The sequence below is a fragment of the Papio anubis genome, chromosome 9 (genome assembly GCF_008728515.1).
Source record: "Papio anubis isolate 15944 chromosome 9, Panubis1.0, whole genome shotgun sequence".
NCBI classification, from domain to species: Eukaryota; Metazoa; Chordata; class Mammalia; order Primates; family Cercopithecidae; genus Papio; species Papio anubis.
Window position 1 is genome coordinate 91,045,168 of NC_044984.1, and position 25,313 is coordinate 91,070,480.

At 38.7% G+C, this 25,313-nt stretch overlaps 1 protein-coding gene across 3 annotated transcripts in view; it reads left to right on the top strand.

Moving 5' to 3' along the window:
* Positions 1 to 25,313, top strand: part of CFAP54 (cilia and flagella associated protein 54) — a 370,431-nt gene that overhangs the window by 143,699 nt on the left and 201,419 nt on the right. For all 3 annotated transcript variants that reach the window (XM_017946132.3, XM_021922809.2, XM_021922810.2), the window contains 6 exons: positions 686 to 828; positions 2,635 to 2,816; positions 4,366 to 4,593; positions 12,579 to 12,802; positions 12,904 to 13,039; positions 18,514 to 18,616. In XM_017946132.3, the coding sequence (XP_017801621.3) occupies positions 686 to 828; positions 2,635 to 2,816; positions 4,366 to 4,593; positions 12,579 to 12,802; positions 12,904 to 13,039; positions 18,514 to 18,616 (1,016 nt within the window). The remainder of the gene's footprint in view (positions 1 to 685; positions 829 to 2,634; positions 2,817 to 4,365; positions 4,594 to 12,578; positions 12,803 to 12,903; positions 13,040 to 18,513; positions 18,617 to 25,313) is intronic.

Sequence of the window (25,313 nt, forward strand, 5' to 3'; positions counted from 1 at the left end):
CGGCCGGGTGCAGTGGCTCACGCCTGTAATCCCATTACTTTGGGAGGCCAAGGCGGGCGGATCATGAGGTCAGGAGATTGAGACCATCCTGGCTAACATGGTGAAACACTGTCTCTACTAAAAATACAAAAAATTAGCTGGGCATGGTTGTGGATGCCTGTAGTCCCAGCTACTCTGGAGGCTGAGGCAGGAGAATGGCATGAACCCAGGAGGCGGAGCTTGCAGTGAGCTGATATCACGCCACTGCACTCCAACCTGGGTGACAGAGGGAGACTCCGTCTCAAAAAAAACATAAGAAATAAAAAAAAGAAATGACCTTAATCATGGACACATTGCTCTATATAGTAATCATTGTCACTGAGTTCTGTTCAAATCAGGTGGTTTTAAGTTGAAATAAATTGTTCTTTCAGAGCTTACAGAGTGGGCACAGATATTTTTATTTCCATTTTCAAGGGCCCTTTCAGAGAAATATATATTGATGTTAAAATTCCTAAGAGCGAAATTACATTGTATAATTTTAAAAGTTAATGAAAACATGTTGGGCTTTGATTAAGTGCCAAAATCCTTCATGATTTAAAATTTGGGAGTACTCACAAATGTTTTAAAATAAAAATAGATTGCATTTGACAGTTTTAATTCAATTTTGCTTATATTGTTTTTTAATGTGATTTTTCCCCCCTTGCAGTTTCCGATCATTTGATCCTAACATATTCTCACTGTATAATTCAGGAACAGTATTACCAACAAGAAAATTGACTGTAGAAAATTATAAAGCAATGCTTGATTTCCTCCTTACAGCCAAAAAAAGAAAGGCCAACTTACCATCAGGTAAAATAAACACGTTAGTTTATTATCAAGTTACTTCTAGATTTTTATTCACTAAACAACACAACACACATACACATCGTGGACACACAAAGGTATACACACAGTTTTCCAGAGGACCAGCAATTTAGTTGAGTTTTGATATTTTGTAGGAGATTCTTGTTTGCTCTATTTTTAAAAATTTCTAGTTTTATGATATTACATATATTTGGAAATATCTATTTTGTATTTTAACCTTAGCCAATTTGATTGTTCAGCAAATATAATGTTTTAAATTAAATATTCGTAGCCTTTGGTGGTTCAAGATAGGTGAAGACTTTCTACAAACATACTCCTACAAGCAGGCACCCAAACTATCATGAAAGCTGATTTTGTATTCAGAGGAATCCACCATTGCCCTAGGATTTCCAGCCAGCATCTTTCAAGAAAGCTCCCTCTAAGATGAATGAAGCCTTGTTATCTAGTCAGGTGACAGGGGCCTCCAAAATGTAGAGACATGCAATGCAGGTAAACAGGGTTCTTTTTTTTTTTTTTTTTTGAGACAGAGTCTCGCACTATCACCTTGGCTGGAGTGCAGTGGCGATCTCGGCTCACTACAACCTCCGCCTCCTGAGTTAAAGCGATTCTCCTGCCTCAGCCTCCCAAGTAGCTGGGATTACAGGCGCGTGCCACCACGCCTGGCTAATTTTTTGTATTTTTAGTAAAGACGGGGTTTCACTATGTTGGCCAGGCTGGTCTTCAATTCCTGACCTTGTGATCCACTTGCCTCTGTCTCCCAAAGTGCTGGGATTATAGGTGTGAGCCACCATGCCTGGCCAAAAACAGGGTTCTTGATCAGGGTGCGCTCTGGAAACTGTAGTCCGACAAACCTGACTAATTCCCACACCCTTTTCCTGCAAAGATGGTAGAACCTGGACACTTTCTAACCAATGATATGGTTCATTTCACAAATAAAAATTTATTTCTAATACCTTTAGGCTCTGACAGACTCACTTATATAGACTTTTAGTAATGACATTTTAAGTGCTGTGGGATTTATTGCCAACTAGAGTTCTTGGTATGCCAGTTAACTGCCCCAGGAGTGTTAATTTATGTTTGAGGTACTTGGCATGCTTTCTGATTTCTTCTAGGATATAGATTAGACTTCACAGGTATGTGCATATCAACTGTGTATAGTGAAGTATTCACTAGCCATAGAGTCTGATTTTTGAATATAGATTGTTTCTTGAGTTTTTTTTTTTTTTTTTTTTAAACTGGCTCTCTACCTAAGACCGACCATGAAATTGGCAATGAAATATTTTGCTACCGAGACTTACTGTCTAATGCAGGGTTCTAAGAGGAAGTTGGTGGCAGGAGAAAGCCTTCTTTTTTATGCCACACCAGCAGGGGAATGCATGACTGAGGTTGCTGCACTGCCTAACTCCAGAGGTGCAGCTCACTTTCTGATATATGTGTCTTAGGAATGGCCTGTTTGGGAGGAAATGAAAGGACAGTGGTATTTTCTATTGTTCCCTTCAAAAAACATGTACATTCCTACTTCTGCATTGTTCCTTTTGCCATCGACTTTGTCTGAAATGACGTTCTCTGTATTTGCCCATGTAGCTAAATCATGCCCATTCTTTAAGACCCAAATGTCTCCTTCTCTAGAAACTTTCCCTGGTTCATTTTATCTCTGATCATCTTGTCCTTTCTCGAAATTTGTGTACCATTTGTTACCTGAATTACTCATTTGATCCTTATCACCTACTGTGTTTTCTGGAACTTAATTCTATGTTTTTAATCATGTCGTATCTTACTTTTGTACTGTAGATGCTGAAGAATTTTCTACATTTATTAATTCCAAAATGAGTGATGAGAATATGTCCAAGATGCAAACAGTTTATGACTCAGACTCTCAATCAGGTTCTAGTGCTAAAGAAAAGGACCGAGGAGCAAATTTGTGTGTAATGGATCATTTTATGAAAATCTTTTTATACTGCAGGAGAGCAATGGTAATGCAATCTTTCTTGTTTGCAGTGTTGTAGACAGAAATTTCAGCCCATGAACTCGGGCGTGTAAGATACACTGTGTTTATTTTCTTACTATACATAATTTTAGTTGTGACTTTGAGACCTCATCTTGCTGGGTGAGCCTAAGTCACTTTTGAGGTGTACCTGCAGTGATACTGAGGGCATGTGTTTTCCAGTTGTCAGGCAGAGTGGGGAAGCTTCTTTAGTCATTGTCATCCATCCACCCAGAGCCCAGGTGGCCTTTGTCCCCGTTCATGCAGTTCCTATGAATATGCATGCACCTCTCTGCCGAGACTTGGGGTTCTCTCATAATGCAAGGGGTTCCTCTATGGGGACTTGATCTCTCTTGGGGGTACCATAGATCTCTCTCTTCTTTCTAGCACAGGGAAAGATCTTTCTAGGCTACAGGAGAACCCTGCCCCTGCCCCCGGTCTCCTTCTTCCCATTACTTCCATGTTCTCTCAAATGCTTTTCTTTCTTTTTCTTCTTAAATATTATATGAGACATGATTAAACCCAGAATTGGAATTGTTAGCTACAGAGAAATCAGTTTCTTGTTTTCATGGCAGGAAGGGCATATACTTTAAACTCCTCAAGAGGTAAGGAGAAATCTGTCCTTTCTAGATAAGAAAGGAAGACAGGTTCTCATATGCCCCATGGAGTGGACAGTGATTTTTACATAATGTAATGTAAACCTGGATCACCTGCTTTGACCATGAGCATTGAATCCTATCCTGGCCTCCAGCTTCAGGGCCCTGTAAGAACTGGTCCTGAACACCTTGCAGAACTCAGCTCCTCTTACTTTTGCTGTTGTTTAGCCCACTCCCATGGGTCAGCAGTCTTGAAAGCACTTAGTTTGTTCCATCCTCAGCCCTCAGTTTCACCTTGCTGTTCCCTGAGCCTCAAATGTTCTTCTCCACCCAACACCCTCACTGCCACTTTCACATGACTTGTTCAATATTCAGACGTTTGCTTAAATGCTACCTCATCAGAGAGGACTTCTTTCCTGACCACCTTGTCTAAAGCAAACTGTCCTGTCATGCTCTGTCAGGTTCAAACTCATTTCTGCTTTATTTTTCTTTATAAAACTTCTTATTGCTTGAAATTATGCTTTCATAGGTCTACTTTTCTAGTGTCTGTCTCCCGAAATGAACAGAAGCAGTGTGGGGGCAGACTCAGTTTCCCTTGCTCGCTGCTGAATTCCCAGCACCTAGAACAATGGGATTTTTGGAGTCAGATGACTCCAAGTCAGATGACCTTCAGCAGGTTATCAGTGCTGAACCCATGGCTCCATTTCCTCATCTGTAAATTGGGTAAAATACTGGTACCTAGTACACACTTACTTATGGAAATTTTTGTTCGAATTAAATGAGATAATACATATAATGGTGTCTAACTCATGTAAGTGACACTAACAAATGATGTTAGTTATTTTTACTACTGATGTATAATATTTGCAAAAAGATGAAGTTTGTTCAGAGATCTCTAACTTTTGGAACTTTGAGGTCTTTTAAATTTTGTGTTTGTCATAGGTTCTTGCTCATCGTGGTGGCTATTGGACTCTGCTTCAGAACTGCTGTCGGGCCTTATGGAACTTTACTCAGGAACTACAAATAATTCTTAAACAGGCAGTGGATCTTGATAAAACATTTCCTATTAGCCAAGATGGTTTCCTCTGCACCTCTGTTTTACCATTCTATTTGGGAGCAGAATTACTTATTGACATGTTAATACAACTACAAAATACCAATTCTATTAAGGTAAGGACAGTTTGGTAATTATTTTTATTATGTTCAGCTAAAAATATCATTGTACTGTGCATCTCAGTATAAGTAGAAACTGACATTTTTCTTGATTTCTCATTTGGTTTGTCTACATTTCATTTGCTTCTCATTATAATTTTGTTTACAATATATAACTCGCATTCATGTTAACTAACAATAGCTTAGCCTGAAAATTTAGTTTGTTATAGGGAAGGGATAGTAACATTAACTGAACTCCAGCCCCTACATAAATTAGCCTTAATGCACTTAATCCTTATAACATTTTTTTTGCCAGATAAAGAAATAGATTCCAAGGAAGATCACGTGGCTTGAATAAAGATGTGATCGGTTGATCTTTATTCCACTGCCTCTCTGTCCTGTTCTATTATTCTGGTATGCTAGAATTTACAGCCATTTAACATTTATCACACTGTAGTTTAAAGCATGGAAATAAAATGGAAGTAATATAAATTGAATGTAACCTAAACACATTGAAGATTAGTAAACACATACACACGATGCACCATGAGGCTTATAACATTTCTAGAGGAAAATATTTGGCAATAGCAGAAAAGACAAAGACGGCAAATTATTAAGGCTGTTACACTTTATATAAAGTGGCACAATATTAACTCTAAGTGACAAGGATGTATTTGATGATCCCTTGAGTAACTAGTAAAAAGGAGATATAGCTGAAAAGTCAATGAAGTAAAAGGGAAGACTCAGTAATGCTCAATTAAGTCAAAAGAAGGCAGGGAAGAAGGAACAGAAGAACACAAAACATGGGGCAAAGAGAAAACAAGTAGAAAACATTCACTTTAACTCAATAATATCAATAACTATATTTAATATAAGTGGATTAAAGATGCCAAATAAAGGGTAGAGATTGACTGGGTAAAAAAGCAAGACACATGTACCTGTCTACTAAGAGAAGCACTCTGAATATAAATAAACAGATAGATTGAAAATAAAAGTATGGAAAGAGATATACCATGAAAACAGTAAAGATAAAAAAGCTGATGAGTCTATATTATTAGATAAGGTAATACAAATCAAGGAGCAAATGAGAGATAAAGAGGAACATTTTGTGTTAAGAAGAGCATCAATTAATCAGGAAAACATACCAATCATAAATATGTATGCATCTGATAAGAAAAATTCAAAATACATTCTGGACATCCAAAGCTTGAAGAACTTCCTGGATGATAAACACATTGATGTGTCAGGAGGGTGACATGCACTGATTCCACAGGGAGAGGGCATGGAAGCTCTGTGTCAGGGATCCTCTCAGACTTCACCCCATGTACCTCTTCACTAGGCTGTTCCTGAGTTTTCTTTGTAATAAAACTGTACTTTAAGTACAGTGCTTTCAGTGAGTTCTGTGAGTCATTCCAGTGAATTATCAACTTGAAGGGGCTATGGAAATCCATGAATTTATAGCTGGTCGGTCAGAAGATTAGGTGACCGGAGATTTGTGGCTGGTATCTGAAGTGAGGGCAGTCTTATGGAGGCTGGAGCCCTTAAACCTGTGGAGTCTGATGCTAACTCTGGGTAGTTAATGTGAAAACTGTGGTACAGTAAACCCAGGTGGAATGGAAACAGAGCACAAGTGCACATGGTGTGTTCACCAAGATGGGTCATATGCAGAGGCAAAAATAAGTCTTCAAAAATGTAAGACTGAACTCTTGAAGAGTATGTTCTTTGATCATTACAGAATTAAATTATAAATGGATTGCCATAATATAGGAAGAAAAATCTCCAATTATCTGGAAATTAAATAATACAATTCCAAATATCCCGTGAGTCAAAGAAGAAAACATAAGAGAAATTACAGAATATTTGAAACTAATAATAACACATCAAAATGTATGGCATTCAAATGAAGCAGGGCATAGAGGGAAATTTATAGCTTTAAATGCTTAATAACATATAACATCAATTATCTAAGTGTTTATATGTAGAAAAAGAAGAGCGAATTAAATCTAAACTAAAGAGAAGAAAGGAAATAATAAAAAGAAATAAAGGAATTTATAAGAGCAGAAATCAATTAGATAAATATAAAGCAAAAACAATAAAGTCAAAATTTGATCTTTTAAATTTAAAATTATTAAATCTAGTATACTCAGAAATACTGATGAAGAACAAAAGTGAGAAAAGCACAAATTACTCATATTAGTAGTGGAGGAGGGATGTAACTACAAATCCTATAGATGTTAAAAAAAGGAAATATGATCAATTTTTGTTAACAAATTTGATAGGTCAAATGGACATATTTATTGGAAAGCACAACTTAATCTGACACAAGAAGAAACAGAAAACATGAATTGCCCTAAATATACTAACAAACTTGACTTCATAATCAGAAACCTTCACATAAAGAAAATTCCAGACCCACAATATTTCTCTGGAAAATTTGAGCAAACACACGTGGAAGAAATAATAAATTTTATACCAATGATTTTTATTTGTGAAAATGTATGGGGTATATGAGAAAATTTGTTACATGTCTACAATGTGTTGTGATCAAGCCAGGGTATTCAGGGTGTCCATCACCCAAGTATAGTACATTTTTGTAAAGTACAGTCATCCTCCTCTATCAAACATTGCATTTATTCCTTTTATCTTACTGCTCCTTTAACTCACTTGTCTTCATCCTCTCCTCTCACCTTTAGCCCACCCTTCCCAGTCTTTGTTATCTACCTTTTCAGTGTTAACCTCCATATGCTTACATTTTTTTAGCTGCCACATATAAGTGAGAGCATGCAATATTTGTCTTTTTGTGTCTGGCTTATTTTACTTAATTTTTTTTTTTTTTTAGAAATGAGACCAGCTTAACCCTAACAGATATCAACTAGAAAAGTGTGAACTAATATCCCTCATGAACATAGACACAAAACTTTTAAATGAAATGTTAGCAAATCAATTGTAGCAATATACAGAATATGCAAATGATGATATAATATATAAAATATATGCAAATGATGATCAAGTAGGGTTTATCCCAGAAATTAAGGCTAACATTTGAAAATCAATCAGGCCAGATGTGGTGGCTCATGCCTGTAATCCCAGCATTTTGGGAGGCCGAGGCAGGCAGATCACCTTTGGTCAGGAGTTCGAGATCAGCCTGACCAACATTCTTTTTTTTTTTTTTGAAAAAGCTGTAGGCTTTATTGAGCAGAGAGTGAAAGTACAAATCTTCCACACTATGGGAGGGGTCCTGAATGGGTAGCCAGAGTTAGATTATACGATTGCCTTTTAAACTCTTTAAAGTGGGAAATACATATAGCAGGAAGATGTTACCAGAATGAGAAACAAAGGCAGTAAATTATTTTGTGACATGTCTTAGATTTTGAGGAAAACCGGAATTGCAACTTAGGTTTTATCTACTTTATGACCTTGCAGCGGCATGGCAAAGGAGACAGGATCTTACAGGACTGTACAAAGTATGTTTGCAAGAAATTGAAATTGGGAGTATAGATAAGGTCCACTGGTCACAGAAAAATGGGCAGTTAACATTCCTATTACTTTAGTTTCGGGGGAGGGGGAAGGGAGAGAGGGAGAGAGGACACAGGGAAACTTACAGCAAAATTTTTGCTGTTTATAGCTTTCTTGGGGAAGAAAACACACGCACAGATCCTGGTGTTAGGAATATTTTAAGCATATATCTTCAATATTATTCATCCAGGACTGAAGTAAGTCGTGATGCAGGAAATGAGTGAGTTTCACAGCTTTCTGAGCCCCTACTCGACCCAGGAAGCCCAGCTGACACCTCCTCTCAGTCCCCCCTCTAAACAGGACTCCCAACTGCTGTTGGGAACTGGGTGGCACAGCCTGACCAACATTCTGAAACCTTGACTCTACTGAAAATACAAAATTAGCTGGGTGTAGTAGTGCATGCCGGTATTCCCAGCTACTCAGGAGGCTGAGGTAGGAGAATCACTTGAACCTAGGAGGCAGAGGTTGCAATGAACCAAGATCACGCCATTGCACTCCAGCCTGGGCAACAAGAGTGAACCTCCATCTCAAAAAAAAATTAATCAATATAATTCACCATATTAACAGGTGACATGGTTTGGCTGTGTCCCCACCCAAATTTTATCTTGAATTCCCACGTGTTGTGGGAGGGACCTGGTGGGAGGTAATTGAATCTTTCCCATGCTGTTCTCGTGATAGTGAATAAGTCTCATGGGATCTGATGGTTCAATAAGGGGGAGTCTCCCTGCACAAGCTCTTTCTCTTTGCCTGCTGCCATCCATGTAAGATGTGACTTGCTCCTCCCTGCCTTCTGCCATGATTGTGAGGCCTCCCTAGCCATGTGTGAATATGTCTTTATCAGCAGCGTGAAAATGGACCAATACAACAGGATAAAGGAGAAAAAGTATATGGCCTTTGATGTAGATGCATCAAAAGCATTTGCAGACTTTAGTGTCTACTCATGTTAAAATCACTCAGCAAACGAGGAATGGATAATTTTTTCAAACTGATAAAAGAGTATTTACAGATAACATAATGCTTAATGGTGAAATGTTACAAACTTCTTTGTAAGAATGGGAACAAAGCAAGGACGTCGGCTCATAGCATTTTTATTCAACATCATGCCAGAAATCCTGGCCAGTGCGATTAGTCAAGATAAAGAAACAGAAGGCACACAGATTAGAAAGGAAGAAATACAACTGTTTTTATTTGTGAATAACATAATTTTTCACATAGAGAATTCTAACTCTTCAGTGTTCTACAAAGCAATGATTAGAACTGAAAAAAAAAGTAGGATATAAGGTCAATATACAAAAATAAATTGTATTTCTGTATACTAGCAGAAAATAATGAGAAAATGAAAACTTAAAAATAATTTCATTTAAAATATCATCCAAAGTATCAGTATCTAGAAATATGTATAATTTACACAATATTTCTACATTGATAACTATAAGACATTACAAAAAATTAAAGAAGACTTAAATAAATGAAGAGATATATATTGATATCAATAAATCTATTATTCCCAATTTGATTTGTCAATTCAGTGAAATCTCAGTGAAAATTCCAATAGGCATTCTTTGGTGTATAAATTGACAATTCATTTTAAAATTTATAAGCAAATGCAAAAAAATGTGAATGGCCAAAAAAATTTTTTTAAAAGAACAAATTTGGAGGACTTACTATATATATATATATGATATCAAGGCATACTAAAGCTACAGTAATTAAGAGAGTATAATACTGACCTAAAGAGAGAAATATATCAATGCAACAAATAAAGAATCTGAAAATAGACTCATACATACGATTTTTTTCCACCAAAGAAGTCAAAGCAGTTCAGAGGTTTCAAAAAGAAATGTCAACTCTAGGACCTAGATTGTTGCCTTTAAAAACCATGTATCACTAAAGGAAACAGGGCTTCTTTGGGAAAAAAAAAATGCTTGACTGCCTTACCTCCTATATGAACTATATCTGAGGATGACCAAATAGTTGATGAAGGGGAATTTTTCTTTACAAAAGTATCCAAGTAATAAATGAAGAAAGGATGTTGGAATTAGAATTATTAGGTTTCTGTGATTCTTAATGAATGAATTGGAGGATCAAGAGCACCTAATGGAGTATACTTGCAAAAAACAGAAATCTAACTGGAATCAGATAGAATATTTACATTTATCCCACGATTTGTAGAAAATACAGTGGACAGAAGAACATTTTAAATGAAATTATGGTAATATCCTCAGTAAAATTCAGACTGTGGGAACTCTACAGGAAAACAATCTGATTTCTTTAACAAAAAAATTTAATAAAGGAGGAGATGAAATCTATAAATTAAAAAAGACAAGAGATATAACCAATTGCAGTGTTTGGACCTTATTTTAATCTAACTAACACACACAGTTAAAAAAATAAAGCTGTAAGGCAATAAGGAAAATAGAAACACTCTTCAGTGTAATTATTCAATAATGATTTAAAGGAACTTCTGCTAATGTCTTTTTTTAGGTAGGATTATAGTATTGTGGTTATGTTTTTGTAAAACTAATTTTTACTTTTTTAGAGATACATACTAAAATATTAATAGATTAATTCATATAATTTTGGGGATATAATTCAAAATAATGGTGTAAGTGGGTGTGTCCTAAGAGTTGATAATCATTGCAGCTGGTGGTGGGCACATGGGCTTCGTTATATTACTTTCCCTACTTCTGTAAGTGTTGGAAATTTTCTTTAAGAAAAAGTTTTTAAAAAATCACACATGGCCCATACAAAATCTTCAAAACTTAAAAAGAGTCTGGCCTTACTGTGCCAGAATCCTCAATCTCCATATGCTATTTTGATCTCCAAATGTCAGTCTTGTTTATTTCTCAGTGTTGTTTATTTCTCAATATTGCCAAATTTAGGAGGTCAATAGATAATTCTCTTCCCCCGCTCCTCCCCTTTTGGATTGGGATCAACTGAGAGATGGGTGCTGAACAAGACAATTGAGATAAAATATCAGCTTTATTTTTTTATTTTTTTATTTTTTAACTGTGTTTCACTCTTGTTGCCCAGGCTGGAATGAAATGGCACAGTCTTGGCTCACCACAACCCCTGCCTCCCAGGTTCAGGCGATTCTCTTACCTCAGCCTCCTGAGTAGCTGGGATTACAGGCATGCGCCACCACGCCCTGCTAATTTTGTATTTTTAGTAGAGACAGGGTTTCTCCATGTTGGTCAGGCTGGTCTCGAACTCCCGACCTCAGTTGATCTGCCCGCCTCGGCCTGCCAAAATGCTGGGATTACAGGCGTGAGCCACCATGCCTGGCCCTCAGCTTCGTTGTTGATAAACACTATATTAGATAATGTAATAACTACAGAGGACTTCCCTGTCCTTCATCCCAGAAATAAAACATAGGCATGACTAACTGATAGCAGATCTGTGCTCCTAGAAGACTTACTGTAGAATCAGTGAATTACAAGTATTGAACTCATAGCATAAATAAAATGTCAACTACTTTTTAAAAGTATGTCCCATGTGCTGGGCGCTATGCTGAGGAAGCAAATTCATGTAAGTCACTGGTGCTATACCTGCTATTCATACCTACACAGCCTGACTTCAGGTATGCATACTGCATTTCACAGCCAGATGACTTACAAAGTCTCTTCTAACTTCCGGGACTACAGCTCTTGTTAGAGGGGATGTTTATCCTCTACTTTTGTTGATGCTTCCCACTCGTGTATATAGGTTACTTTTAATGGTATTATTGGGATGGGAAGGCTGGACTTGAGTTACCCAACTGTTTTGGGCTGTAATCTGGCCCTTATATGGATCTAAGAGGCTTTGTTTTGCCTTAATAATTTCCAGAGGTCTACACAAATGTGTCAGGAACTCATAGGACATGAACACGATTGTTACATAGTAACTCTTTAGTCAAAAAGAGGGTCTCCTTGATGCTTTCATCCTCCATAGGTGTGACATTTGCATCTAGGAATGGACATATTATTGTATAAATTAACGAAGGTAACCAATGTATTAGGGGGCTTTGTTATGTGTTTATACTAAAGTCTGTTTTTTCCTAAAAATCTTACCATAATTGATTTCATATCCTTACTTAAATGGATAGTGACTGTATACCAAGAACTATAGACGGTAATCTGTGTTGTCCAATATGGTAAACATTAGCCATATGTGGCTATTTAAATTTAAACTCGAATTAACTACAATTAAATGAAATTAAAAATTCAGTTGCACTAATCACATTTCAAAAGCTTGGTAGCTGCAGGTGTCTAGTGGCTATAGGGAATGATAATGAACAGCACAAATATGTAGCACATTTCCATCATCACAGCAAGCTTTGTTGGATAATACTGCATCAAATTATCAAGCTTTGCCTTGCATAAGAAAAATATTTTTTCTTTTCAGTTGAGTTCTTTTCCATGTTACATTTTTATCACATTCAGTTTTCAGAAAAAATATGGAGTAAAATCTGAAATTACACATTTTTTTTTTCACTGTGCTACTTGCAGCCTATTGAAGAGAAAGGAGAATTCAGTGTTCCAAGTTGTTATGGGAATATTAAAAATGATAACGGTGGTTCTAGTCTTACTTTTGAGCATCCTTTGGATGATGTAAATGTGGTTGATTTGAAATGGATCCAAGACTTTGTATTAAAATCTCTGGAAGTTTTATATCAAGTGGAAAAATGGGAAACACTAGTATCGCTTGCCATTCAGTTCAATACAGTTTCACAGTAAGTACTGCTCTAAGGGCAATTAAAAGTAACAGACTTCATGAAAAAAAAAGCCTTTTAACTAATGTTTTCTTTTTAACGTGTTCTTTACCCCTGTCTAGTGAGAGGTATACAGAACAAGTGACACCACTCCTGGTGTATGCACAGCGCCAGCTTCTGCTGAGAATACACAAGTTCAAGGGCCCAGATATTACCCAGCAACCTTGTGCAAGGTATGAGGCTGAATATGGAGAGAAGGTAAGTTTAAGTTAGTTCTATTATTCGTGCTGTTGTGATTTCTAATTAGTCCACATAGAAAGTACGAGGATTTAGAAATCAGATAAATCTTATTATTTCTGCTTTAGTATTTCCACTTACTGGCATTTATCATTCAAATCAACAAACATTATTGAGAGCCTGCAATCAAGGCAAACAGGAACTAAGTCCCTTTCCACAGTAAGTTCATATCAGGCCAAGACTAACTTAGCCATAAAGCACAATGGGGATGGTGTCTAGAGCCCATGATACTTTTTTTATGTTTTTGTTTTTGTTTTTTTTTTAGAGTGAGTCTTGCTCTGTCACCCAGGCTGGAGTGTAGTGGCATAATCTCAGCTCACTGCAACCTCCACCTCTTCCTTAGTGTGTTAATTCAGTCTGTGGCTCTAAGTACATCTCTATGATGATGACTTTTAAAATTACATCTCCACTGTAGATGTAGATCTCCACTTTTTCCTAAATTTTGTGTCGATATATCTAACTGCCTGTATCAGCCGGGTTCAATCAGAGGAGCAAAACTTCTAAAGACAGGTCTATTTTATCTCTGGAGGGGAAGAAATAAATTCAGTGTCTCCCACTATGCCCTCACAACATGATTCTGACACCAGATGTGTGGGGATTTCTCCCCACCACTAAGCAGGAAATCAGTTCTGCAGTGGACACCTGCTTGGTGTCTTTCTTGTTTTGAAACTAAGTTTTACTCTTGTTGCCCAGGCTGGAGTGCAATGGGCACAGTCTTGGCTCACTGCAACCTCTGCCTCCCGGGTTTCTGGGTGTCTTTCAATTCAGTTTCTACACAGTCTACCTGGAGATAGCATCAAATCCCAGAGGTTGGGGGTTCTGCCCCCATTTCCAATGTTGATCTCAACACCACCTGGGTTCAAGTGATTCTCCTGCCTCAACCTTCTGAGTAGCCTGCCATCATGCCTGGCTAATTTTTATATTTTTAGTAGAGATGGGGTTTCACCATGTTGGCCAGGCTGGTCTCGAACTGCTGACCTCAAGTGATCCTCCCACCTCAGCCTCCCAAAGTGCTGGGATTACAGGCGTGAGCCCCTGTAATCTAGAGTCCACAATGCTTTCAGGGGCCCACTAAATGTATTAATTTCTTTTAAAATAAGAAGAAAAAAATAACTTTCAGGGCAAAGAAAATGTTTGAATTTCTACTTTCATATTCTTGTATTTATATCAACACAATTATAAAATATCATTTTTAATATTTTTCAATGGAGAAACAGACTCATGAAGGCAAAAGTACCCAGGGCCCTTGAAAGTCATGGTATATCTTGAATCTGGCAGAGAAAAGAGATAAAAACATTCTTCTATTGACTAATTTAACAAAGTACGTTGACTACCCAGTCAGACCCATTGCACATGGTTGTACTGTGTGTGACCTGCCCAGGGGCCCCTGGCGTATGTGGGGCCTGAAATCCAGCCCCTCCTTGCCACACCAGCCTATGTGCTTGAGGTGTTGCATCTAGCCAGCAAGGGCTCCATTTTCTTCTTCTCACAAAGGTTCCTTGTGGCCCAGTGGTAGCCTTGCCTCCTGCATATTCTATGTGGTGAGAATACAGTTCTGAGTTCCTGCTTCATAAAGTTTAATTTCAGAGGGTTGGAAATAGGGCCAGAAAATCAACATGTAAACAGATGAGTAGAAAGACTTACAATCATTATAAGGTCTCTGAAGAAAATCAGTCAATGGACTGGAGATGAACTGGGTGAGAGGTGCTAACTTTAGTAAGGATGATCTAGAAGACCTCTTGGAGATGATGGCATTTGATGAGAGGGGCCAGCTGCACAATGATCTAGGGAAAGAACATTGTAGCCCAAGAGAAGAAGAATGGCCCATGCCCTGGAGTGGGACAGAAAGAAGGCCTGTAGCAAACAAGGGGCATGGGAGAAAGAAGAGGCTGCTCCTTCCAAGGATTTTTTGTTACTACTTCCTCTTCTCCCCAATGTCCCAATGTGAGTGTGCCCCAAGACTGTGTTCTTGGACTCCTTGTCTTCTCCATCCACATACTCTCCCGTAGTGAGTTAATTCAGTCTGTGTGTCTAAGTACCATCTCTATGATGATGAATTTTGAAATTACATCTGCACTCTAGACCTTTCTCCTGAATTTTGTGTTGATATATCTAACTGCCTATATCAGCCAAAGTTCAACCTGAAGAGCAAAACTGGTAAGACAGGTCTATCTTATCTATGGAGGGGAAAAAATAAACTCAGTGTCTCCCACTATGTTCTTACAACATGATGCTGACACCAGATGTGTGGGGATTTCTCCCCACCACTAAGCAAGAAATCAGTTCTGCAGTGGACACTGGCTGGGTGTCTTTCAATTCAATTTCTATACAATCTACCTGGAGATAGCATCAGGTCCCAGAGGTTGGGAGCTCTGTTCTGACTTCCAATGTTGATCTCAAGCCCCAGGGTGTGACCTGTGCTTCTGACTGACAGGCGACAAATTAGGGTTCCTATGACCCACTCCTTGGGTTCGATTAATTTGCTAGAGTGACTCACAGAACTCAGAGAAACACTTGCTTACATTCACCAGTTTATTGTAAAGAAAATTACAAAAGATACAGATGGAGAGATGCATAGGGTGAGGCAGAGGGGAAGGGGCACAGACCTTTCACGGATCCACCACCTTCCAGGAACCTCCACGTGTTCAACTATCCAGAAGCTCCCTAAACCCAGTCCTTTGGTTTTTTTTTTAATGGAGTTTCATTATGAAAGCATTGATTATGAAAGCATTGATTAAATCATTGGCCACTGACGATCAACTTAACCTTCCACCCTTCTCTTCTTTGCAGAGGTTGGGAAATAGGGCTGAAAGTTCTTATCCTGCCGTGGTCTTTCTGGTGAGCAGCCCCTATCCTGAAGCTACCTAGGGGCTGCCAGCCATCAATCAACTTATTAGCATACAAAAAGATAACACTTTGGAGATTCCAAGGATTTTAGGAGTTGTATGTCAAGAAACAGGGTCAAGACCAAATATATATTTTACAGTATCACATCTGTCTAGCTAGCTAGCTGGCTATCCATCAAAGGATTTACTACAAGAATTTGGCTCATATGATTGTGGAGGCCAGCTAAGCAAGCTTCAAATCCATTGGGCAGGCAATCAGGATCATGAGCAGGGAGGAACCCCAGATGGACAGAGGCTGTTACTCATAGGCAGTCAGTGAGGGAAGATCCAGCCAGGAGAGGACAGTTGTAGAAGCAGCTGCTGCTGGTGTTTGAAGTCCTGGAGACTGTGGGCATGTCAGACTCATCTGCTTAGGTCAGGTCCACTGAGAGTAATCTCTCTTGTTTAAAGTCAATTTAATTAGTATCTGCAAAATCCCTTCACAGTAGCACCTAGTTTGATTGAATAACTGGGGTGAAGTGTGTGTATGCCAGAAAGTGGATGCTTCCCTCTCTTTCCTCCTCATAGTTTATCTGAAACCAAGTTGATCCATGAAACTTGGCCAATCAACATCATTTCTTAGATGAGAAATACACTTCTTAAATTTAGCACATCTCAAACAAGCCTGTTCTGCTAAGTCTTCTTCAAAGACAAGCCTCCTGTCCTGGCTGCCAGCCACCTTGGAGACATACCTGCCTCCTCTCTTGCACTCACACCACCTTCCAACTGGTAACCAAGAGCTCTACCTTCAAAATACAATCCAAATTGGAGCACTGCTCACTACCTCCAACACTGACTCTTTAATATACTATAGAATGTACCTCACTATTTGTTTATTATCCAAGCCCTTGTTGTATTTGCTTGGGTTAATGCAGTGACTTCCTAATCACCCTGCACCCCACTTTCAGTCTAGAATATATTCTTTTTGTTGTTGTCATTTTGAGATGGAGTCTCAGTCTGTCCCCAGGCTGGAGTGTAGTGGAGCGATCTTGCCTCGCTGCAACCTTTGCCTCCCAGGTTGAAGTGATTTTCATGCCTCTGCTTCCTGAGTACCTGGGATTACAGGTGGGAGCCACCACACCTGGCTGATTTTTGTGTTTTTAGTAGAGATGGGGTTTCACCATGTTGACCAGGTTGGTCTCGAACTCCTGACCTCAGGTGATCCACCTGCCTTGGCCTCCCAGAGTGCTGGGATTACAGGTGTGAACCACCACACCCAGCCTATAATCTATTCTTAATGCAGCAGATACAATGACCTTTTAAACCCCAAGTCAGGTCCTGTCACACCTCTATTTAAAACCTTGTGGTGGCTTCCCACCCTATTTAGAGTAAAGTGAACATCTTTTTCATGACCTTAATATAGTGTATCCTATATAACATATCCCCCTGATCTCTTCAGTAACTCCTATTACTCCCCAGCAGGTTTTTTACCACACTGTTGCATAAGGTGTTCTTGCCTCAGGGTCTTTGCATTTGCTGTTGCCCCTGCTTGGAGTGCTGCTCCCCAAACATCCACATTGAATCCCTCACCTTTTCCCAATCTTTGCTAAATTTTACATTCTCTGTGAGGCCTTTCCGCACTACTCTATTTACAACTATGTACCTTTTTGCTCTATGTCTCTCTAGATCATTTGTAATTCTTTAATATACTATATAATGTACCACACTATTTGTTTATTATCTCTCTTCTCCCACTAAGATGTTTCACAAGAGTAAGAGTTTTTGTTTATTTTGTTCTCTGCTACATCATCCCTTCTTCTTGTCCCAGTGTTTGGCACATAATAGGTGTTCAGTAAAGATCCGTTTAATGAAGCCAGAGAAATAGAAAAGATTAGATCAAGTAGGGCCTTATGAGGTTGTGGGAAGGAATTTGTATTTTATTAGGCTGCATTTACGTCTCATTATAAAAGTACTACCCACAAAGGACAATAAAGAAGAAGCATCTATATCAGCCTGGGGTTCCAGGAGGGCTGTATTTTGAGCGATAGGTTAGTTCAAGGGATGGGAGTGAAGAAATGGCGAGAAGAGGGTCTTGGGCCCTTTAAAATTTTTTTTTCTCTTTAAAACTTTTCTGTTTTCTGATATTTTATTATCTTAGGACTCATATATCTGTTAGAAAGTAAATTATCAAAATACTACAAAGGAAGTTAGTTCTGAAAAACTTCACCAGGGAAATTAAAATTGCATTAATTATAAGTAAGGTGGAAAAATCTGCCATTTGGAAAGCAGATTATATTTTAACTTATATAATGGAAGATATATTTAGACCAGCGAATTTATAGTATATTAGAAAATCATATTCTAATTGCTCTACATAATTTGCCTAACGTTCTTCCAGCTGTGCTGTACAAAAGAAATATGAAAAATTATGGAGCTGCTTTTTTTCATGAAAGTTCTCATGATTAGATGCTATTCTGCCAGCTTTTACTTGTAGCATTGTTATATATCTCTTTATCCTGATAAATAAAAAATGAGAGAAACATTTCAAGTAAGCCAAATTTTTAACTATAAATACCTGACTAATATTTGTTTTCATCTTTCTTTTTAAAGATAACCTGCCGAAATTTCATTGGGAAGCAGCTTAAGATAAATTCTTCAACCATTGAAGAAACAAGCAACTGCACAGATTTACTAAAAATGCTTATCTCTTCAGGTCAGAACCAATCTTAGCTTGAAGGTTTATTTTCTCTAAATCAAGGTTTGCCATTGTGTTCTACATGTCAAACCTTCCATAATTAGTATGTTTGTAAAAATTTCTTTTGCAGGTTTAGTTGACTGAAAATAATGCATTTGATTTTTGCCATCTTATGTTGCTATAAGTGTTACTTAAGGGGGATTAAAACATTTTGTTTATTTTTATTTTAAACTTTTAAGTTCAAGGGTCCATGTGCAGGTGAAAGTTTACATAGGTAAACTTGTGTCATGGGGGCTTTTTGTACAGATTATTTCATCACCTAGCTGTTAAGCCTAGGACCCATTAGTGATTTTTCCTGATCTTCTCCATCTTCTTCACCCTCTGATAGGCCCTCTATGTGTCCATGTGTTCTTATTATTTAGCTCCTACTTATAAGTGAGGACATGTGGTATTTGGTTTTCTGTTCCTGCATTCATTTCCTAAGGATAATGGCCTCCAGCTCCATCCATGTTCCTGCAAAGGACATTATCTCATTCTTTTTTATGGCTGCATAGTAGTCCATGGTGTATATGTCCCACATTTTCTTTATCCAGTCTATCATTGATGGGCATTTAGGTTCATTCCACTTCTTTGCTAATTGCTCTACATAACTCGTCTAATGTTCTTCCAGCTGTGCTCTACAAAGAACATATGTGTGCATGTGTCTTTATAATAGAACAATTTATATTCCTTTGGAGATATGTGTGTATATATATCCCGTAATGGGATTGCTAGGTCTAATGGTATTTCTGTCTTTAGGTCTTTGAGGAATTGCATCACTATTTTCCACAATGGTTGAACTAATTTACATTCCCACTAATAGTGTGTAAGTGTTCCTTTTTCTCCACAACCTTGCCAGCATCTTTTTTTTTTTTTTTTTTTTTTACTTTTTACTAGCAGACATTTTGACTGATGTGAGATGGCATCTCATTATTGTTTTGATTTGCATTTCTCCAATGATCAGTGATACTGAGCTTTTTTTCATATGATTGTTGGCCACATGTATGTTCTTTTTTGAGAAGTGTCTGTTCATGTCTTTTGCCCACTTTTTAATGGGGTTGTTTTTTTCTTGTAAATTTGCTTAAGTTCCTTATAGATTCTGGATATTAGACCTTTGTTGGATGCATAGTTTGAAAAAATTGTCTCCCATCATAGGGAGATATGTCTGTTTACAATGTTGGTAGTTTCTTTTGCTGTGCAAAAGCTGTTTAGTTTAATTAGATCCCATTTGTCAATTTTTGCTTTTGTTGCAATTGCTTTTGACATCTTTGTTGCGAAATTTTTGCCTGTGCCTATGTCCTGAATGGTATTGCCTAGGTTGTCTTCCAGGGTTTCTATAGTTTTGGGTTTTGCAATTAAGTCTTTAATCCATCTTGAGTTAGTTTATGTATATAGTGTAAGGAAGGGGTTTAGTTTCAATCCTCTATGTATGGCTAGCCAGTTATCCCAGCACCATTTATTGAATAGGGAATTTTTCCCTATTGCTTGTTTTGTCAAGTTTGTTGAAGATTACATAGTTGTAGATGTGCAGTCTTATTTATCAGCTCTCTATTCTGTTCCACTGGTCTACATGTCTGTTTTTGTACCAGCACCATGCTGTTTTGGTTACTGTAGCCCTGTAGCATAGTTTGAAGTTGCGTAGTGTGTTGCCTCCAGCTTTGTTCTTTTTGCTTAGGATTGTCTTGGCTATTCGGGCTCTTTTTTGGTTCCATATGAATTCTAAAGTAGGTTTTTCTTGTTCTGTGAAGAATCTCAATGGTAGTTTAATGGGAATAGCAGTGAATCTATAAATCACTTTGGGCAATGTGACTGTTTTAATGATATTGATTCTTCCTATCCATGAGCATGGAATGTTTTCCCATTTGTTTGTGTCGTCTCTGATTTCTTTGAGCAGTGGTTTGTAGTTCTTATAGAGATCTTTCACTTCCATAGTTAGCTGTATTCCTAAATATTTTATTCCTTTTGTAAAATGCATTTTTAAAACGTTCAATCTGTATGTTAGATAAGACAAATAAAATGAAAAGGGAAATTGATGGGAAAAAAGAAAGATGGAAAAAGGTTGTTTTACACATTTTTTTTCTCCTTTTTATCTTACTTATGAATGCTTTTGCTATTTGGCCTTTTGCTATTTTCTTTGTTCTGTTTTGACTCCCATAATAACTTCCATTTCCATAATCAATATAGATTATTCTATTGGTTTAACTATGGTTAAGTTGTAGATCTTTTAACTAGAGCACAGGAGAAGATTTGGGAATGTCATGACTTCTTTGCATTTAACTGATAAGTCCTGGATTAGTCAGTTCTCATGCAGCTAATGAAGACATACCTGAGACTGGATAATTTATAAACAAAAAGAAGTTTAATGAACTCACAGTTCCAGATGACTGAGGAGGCCACACAATCACAGGAGAAGGCAAAGGAGGAACAAAAGCACATCTTACGTGGTGGCAAGCTGGAGAGCATGTTCAGGGGAACTGCCTTTTATAAACGCATCAGATCTTGTGATACTTATTCACTATCATTAGAATAGCATGGGAAAACCCACCCCCATGATTCAATTACCTCCCACTGGGTCCCTCCCACGACATGTGGGGATTATGGAAGCTACAATTCAAGATGAGATTTGGGTGGGGACACAGCCAAACCATATCATTCTGCCCCGACCCCTCCCAAATCTCATATCCTCACATTTCAAAACCAATCATGCCTTCCCGACAGTCCCCCAAAGTCTTAACTCATTTCAGCATTAACTCAAAAGTCCACAGCCCAAAGCCTCATCTGAGACAAGACAAGTCCCTTCAGCCTTTGAGCCTGTAAAATCAAAAGCAAGTTAGTTACTTCCTAGATACAGTGGGGTACAGGCATTGGATAAATACACCCATTCCAAATGGGAGAAATTGGCCAAAACAAGTAAATCCAAAATCCAATAAGGCAGTCATTAAACCTTAAAGTTCCAAAATGATTACCCTTGACTCCATGTCTTATGTCCAGGTCATGCTGATACAAGAGGTGGGCTCCTACAACCTTGTGGGTTTGCAGAGTATGGCCCCCCTCCCAGCTGCTTTCACAGGCTGGCATTGAGTGTCTGTGGCTTTTCTGGGTGCACAGTGCAAACTGTCACTGGATCTATCATTTTGAGGTCTGGAGGATGGTGGCCCTCTTCTCATAGCTCTACCAGGCAGTGCCCCAGTGGAGACTCTGTGTGGGGGCTCCAACCCCACATTTCCCTTCTGACTGCCCTGACAGAGTTTCTCCATGAGGGCCCCACCCCTGCTGCAAACTTCTGCCTGGACATTCAGGTGTTTCCATATATCCTCTGAAATCTAGGTGGAGGTCCCAAATCTCAGTTCTTGACTTCTGTGCACCTGAAGACTCAACACCATGTGGAAACTTCCAAAGCTTGGGGCTTGCACCTTCTGAAACCATGGCCTGAGCTGTACCTTAACCCCTTTTAGCTATGGCTGGAGCAGCTGGGATGCAGGGCACCAAGTCCCTAGGCTGCACACAGCACTGGGGCCCTTGACCTGGCTCAGGAAATCATTTTTCACTCATAGGCCTTTGGGTCTGTGATGGTAGGGGCTGCTGCGAATGTTTCTGACATGATGCGGAGACATTTTCCCCATTGTCTTGGTGATTAACATTTGGCTCCTTGTTACTTACGCAAATTTCTGCAGCCTGTTTGAATTTCTTTTCAGAAAATGGGTTTTTCTTTTTTACTGCATTGTGAGGCTATACATTTTCCCAACTTTTATGCTCTGTCACCTCTTGAACATTTTGCTCCTTAGAAATTTATTCTGCCAGGTACCCTAAATCATCTCTCAAGTTCAAAGTTCCACAGATCTCTAGGGCAGGGGCAAAATGCTGCCAGTCTCTTTGCATAGCAAGGTTGACCTTTACTCCAGTTTCCAACAAGTTCCTCATCTCCATCTGAGACCACCTCAGCCTGGACTTTGTTGTCCATATCACTATCAGCATTTTAGTCAAAGCCATTCAACAAGTCTCTAGGAAGTTCCAAACTTTCCCACATTTTCCTATCTTCTTCTGAGCTCTCCAACTGTTCCAACCTCTGCCTGTTACCCAGTTCCATAGTTGATTTCACATTTTCAGGTATCTAGCAACACCCCACTACCTGGTACCAATTTACTGTATTAGGCCGTTGTCAAGCTGCTAATAAAGACATACCCAAGACTGGATAATTTATAAAGAAAAAGAGATTTAGTGGACTCACAGTTCCACATGGCTGGGGAGGCCTCACAATCATGGTGGAAGGAGAAGGAGGAGCGAAGGCACATCTTATGTTATGTACCTCCATCTTTTCAATGAGGCTTACCCTGAGCAGTCAGTTTTTATTTATTTATTTATTTATTTATTTATTTATTTAATTTATTTTTTGAGACGAAGTCTTACTCTGTCGCCCAGGCTGGAGCGTAGTAGTGCTATCCCAGCTCACTGCAACCTCCATCTCCTGGGTTCAAGCAGTTCTCCTGCCTCATCCTCCTGAGCAACTGAGATAACACTCAGCTTTAACACAATGGAAAGTCTGTTTCCTGTACATGCTACTATGTTCAGTGAGGTCGAATCCTGGGCTGCTCATCATGATGGAATCTCTGTCTTGGTGCAAGCTTCTGTGGGTTGTTTCTGAGTCAGAAAACATAATTTTAATGTTACCTTCTAGGCGTATATACAGAGAGGCATATGGTGAACCCCTGTAGATGCCAGCACACCTGGCTAATTTTTATATTTTAGTAGAGATGGGGTTTCACCATGTTGGCCAGGCTGATCTCAAACTCCTGACCTCAAGTAATCCACCCACCTTGGCCTCCCAAAGTCTGGGATTACAGGCATGAGCCACTGCACCCAGCCTGAGCATTCAGTTTAAAACTGCACCCTGCCTGCTTCTTCCCAATTCCCTTTACTCTGCCATATATTTTCTTTTTTTCTGAAGCACTTCTCACCATCTATTATATGGTATAATTTAGTGTTTTTTTTTGTATTTATTGATAACGAATCTGTTCCTCCTGATAAAATGTAAGCTTTATGAGGACAGGGGTTATTGTTTTGTTTACAGATATAACCCAGATGTCTTCATCAGTGTCTGATATATAGTAGGAACTTAGTATCTCTTTGCTGAATGAATGACTTTGTGACCTTAGCAATGGTGGGGAGGGAGTATTTTGAATGGCGTGTGCAGCAGTGGTGAGCTGTACCTATAGAAAGTCATTGAATAGAGGCCAGGTGCGATGGCTCACGCCTGTAATCCTAGCACTTTGGGAGGCCAAGGCGGGTGGATCACTTGAGGTCAGAAGTTTGAGACCAGCCTGGCCAACATGGTGAAACCCCGTCTCTACTAAAAATACAAAACTTAGCTGGGCACGGTGGTGGGTGCCTATAATCCCAGCTACTCGGGAGGCTGAGGAAGGAGAATCAGTTGAACCCAGGAGGCAGAGGTTGCAGTGAACTGAGATCGTGCCATTGCACTCCAGCCTGTGTGATAAGAGTGAAACTGTGTCTCAAAAAAAAACAAAAAACAAAAAACAAAAAAACGAGAGAGAGAAAGAATGAACGAATGAAAGAAAGAGAAAGACAAAGGAAAGAAGGAGGGAAAAGAGAAGAGAGGAGAAAAGAGAAGAGAAAAGACAAAAGAAAAGAAAATAAATTGCATAGAGAATCGCTTTTCAGGAAAATTAGCACCAGCAGGAACTGGCAGGAAATGTAGAGCTGGGGGCAGGGAGGGGGCTGGGGTGTGGTGGGGGTGGTGACTCAGGAGGGCTTTGTTTTGTTTGTATGTCTTTTTAATAGAAGAAAAAAAAGCATATTTAAATATTAACTAGAAAAAGCCAGTAAAGAGGGAGAGCTTATATATAGGAGAGAAAAGTATTCGATAAAGCAAGGACCTTAAGGAGACAAAAGGCAGAGAGAGAGTGGGATACAGGGGGATTATGCTTAGACAGGAGGGTGAGACATCTTTTCTGCTAGGTCAGAAAGAAAGGAGAGAATAAACCCAATCAGGGAAGTGCGTAGGTGGTAAAGGTAGAAATGGAAAGTATTCTTATTGGGTACTGGAGATTTTCTCAATGAAGCAAGGGGCTGCGAGCATAACCAATGTTGATCAGGTTGGAGATTTCAGAAGGAATGAAACAGTGGGCTGGCTGGTAAGGGCATCAGAGAAAGGAAGGGAGAAGGGATGTAGAGTAATTTAGAGGGTCCAATTGAGTGAGGTTGGTGACCATGAATTTGTAAGTGTTACTGCCAATGATAAATCAGATTACCCCTCATAGTCAGAAACAATGGGAAGATCACCTTCTTATGGTCAATCGTGTGTGATGTGTTTTATTCAGAGTATAATTCTTCCTGAGTGTGTTCTTTTATTGAGCTTGTCTGTGAAACCTGGGGAGTTCCCTTACTTTGGGATCCATAGCTCAAAATGTGATTTATGTTATCCCTTCCATCTTAAAAAGAGTTGCTATAAATGTGAGAAAATATGTCAAAAATTGTTGTTATCAAAATGATGACTAGCATCAAAGGGATAAGAAAAACATATATAGTAAAATTCTAGACCTGTGTACCTGTAGATGTTTACTGATGATAGGTGCAATGTATCAGAAAAGCACTTTGCTTGCCTCCTGTTAAAGTTACATTTGGAAAGGCAAGAGGGTGGCGGTGGGACAGAAGGGAA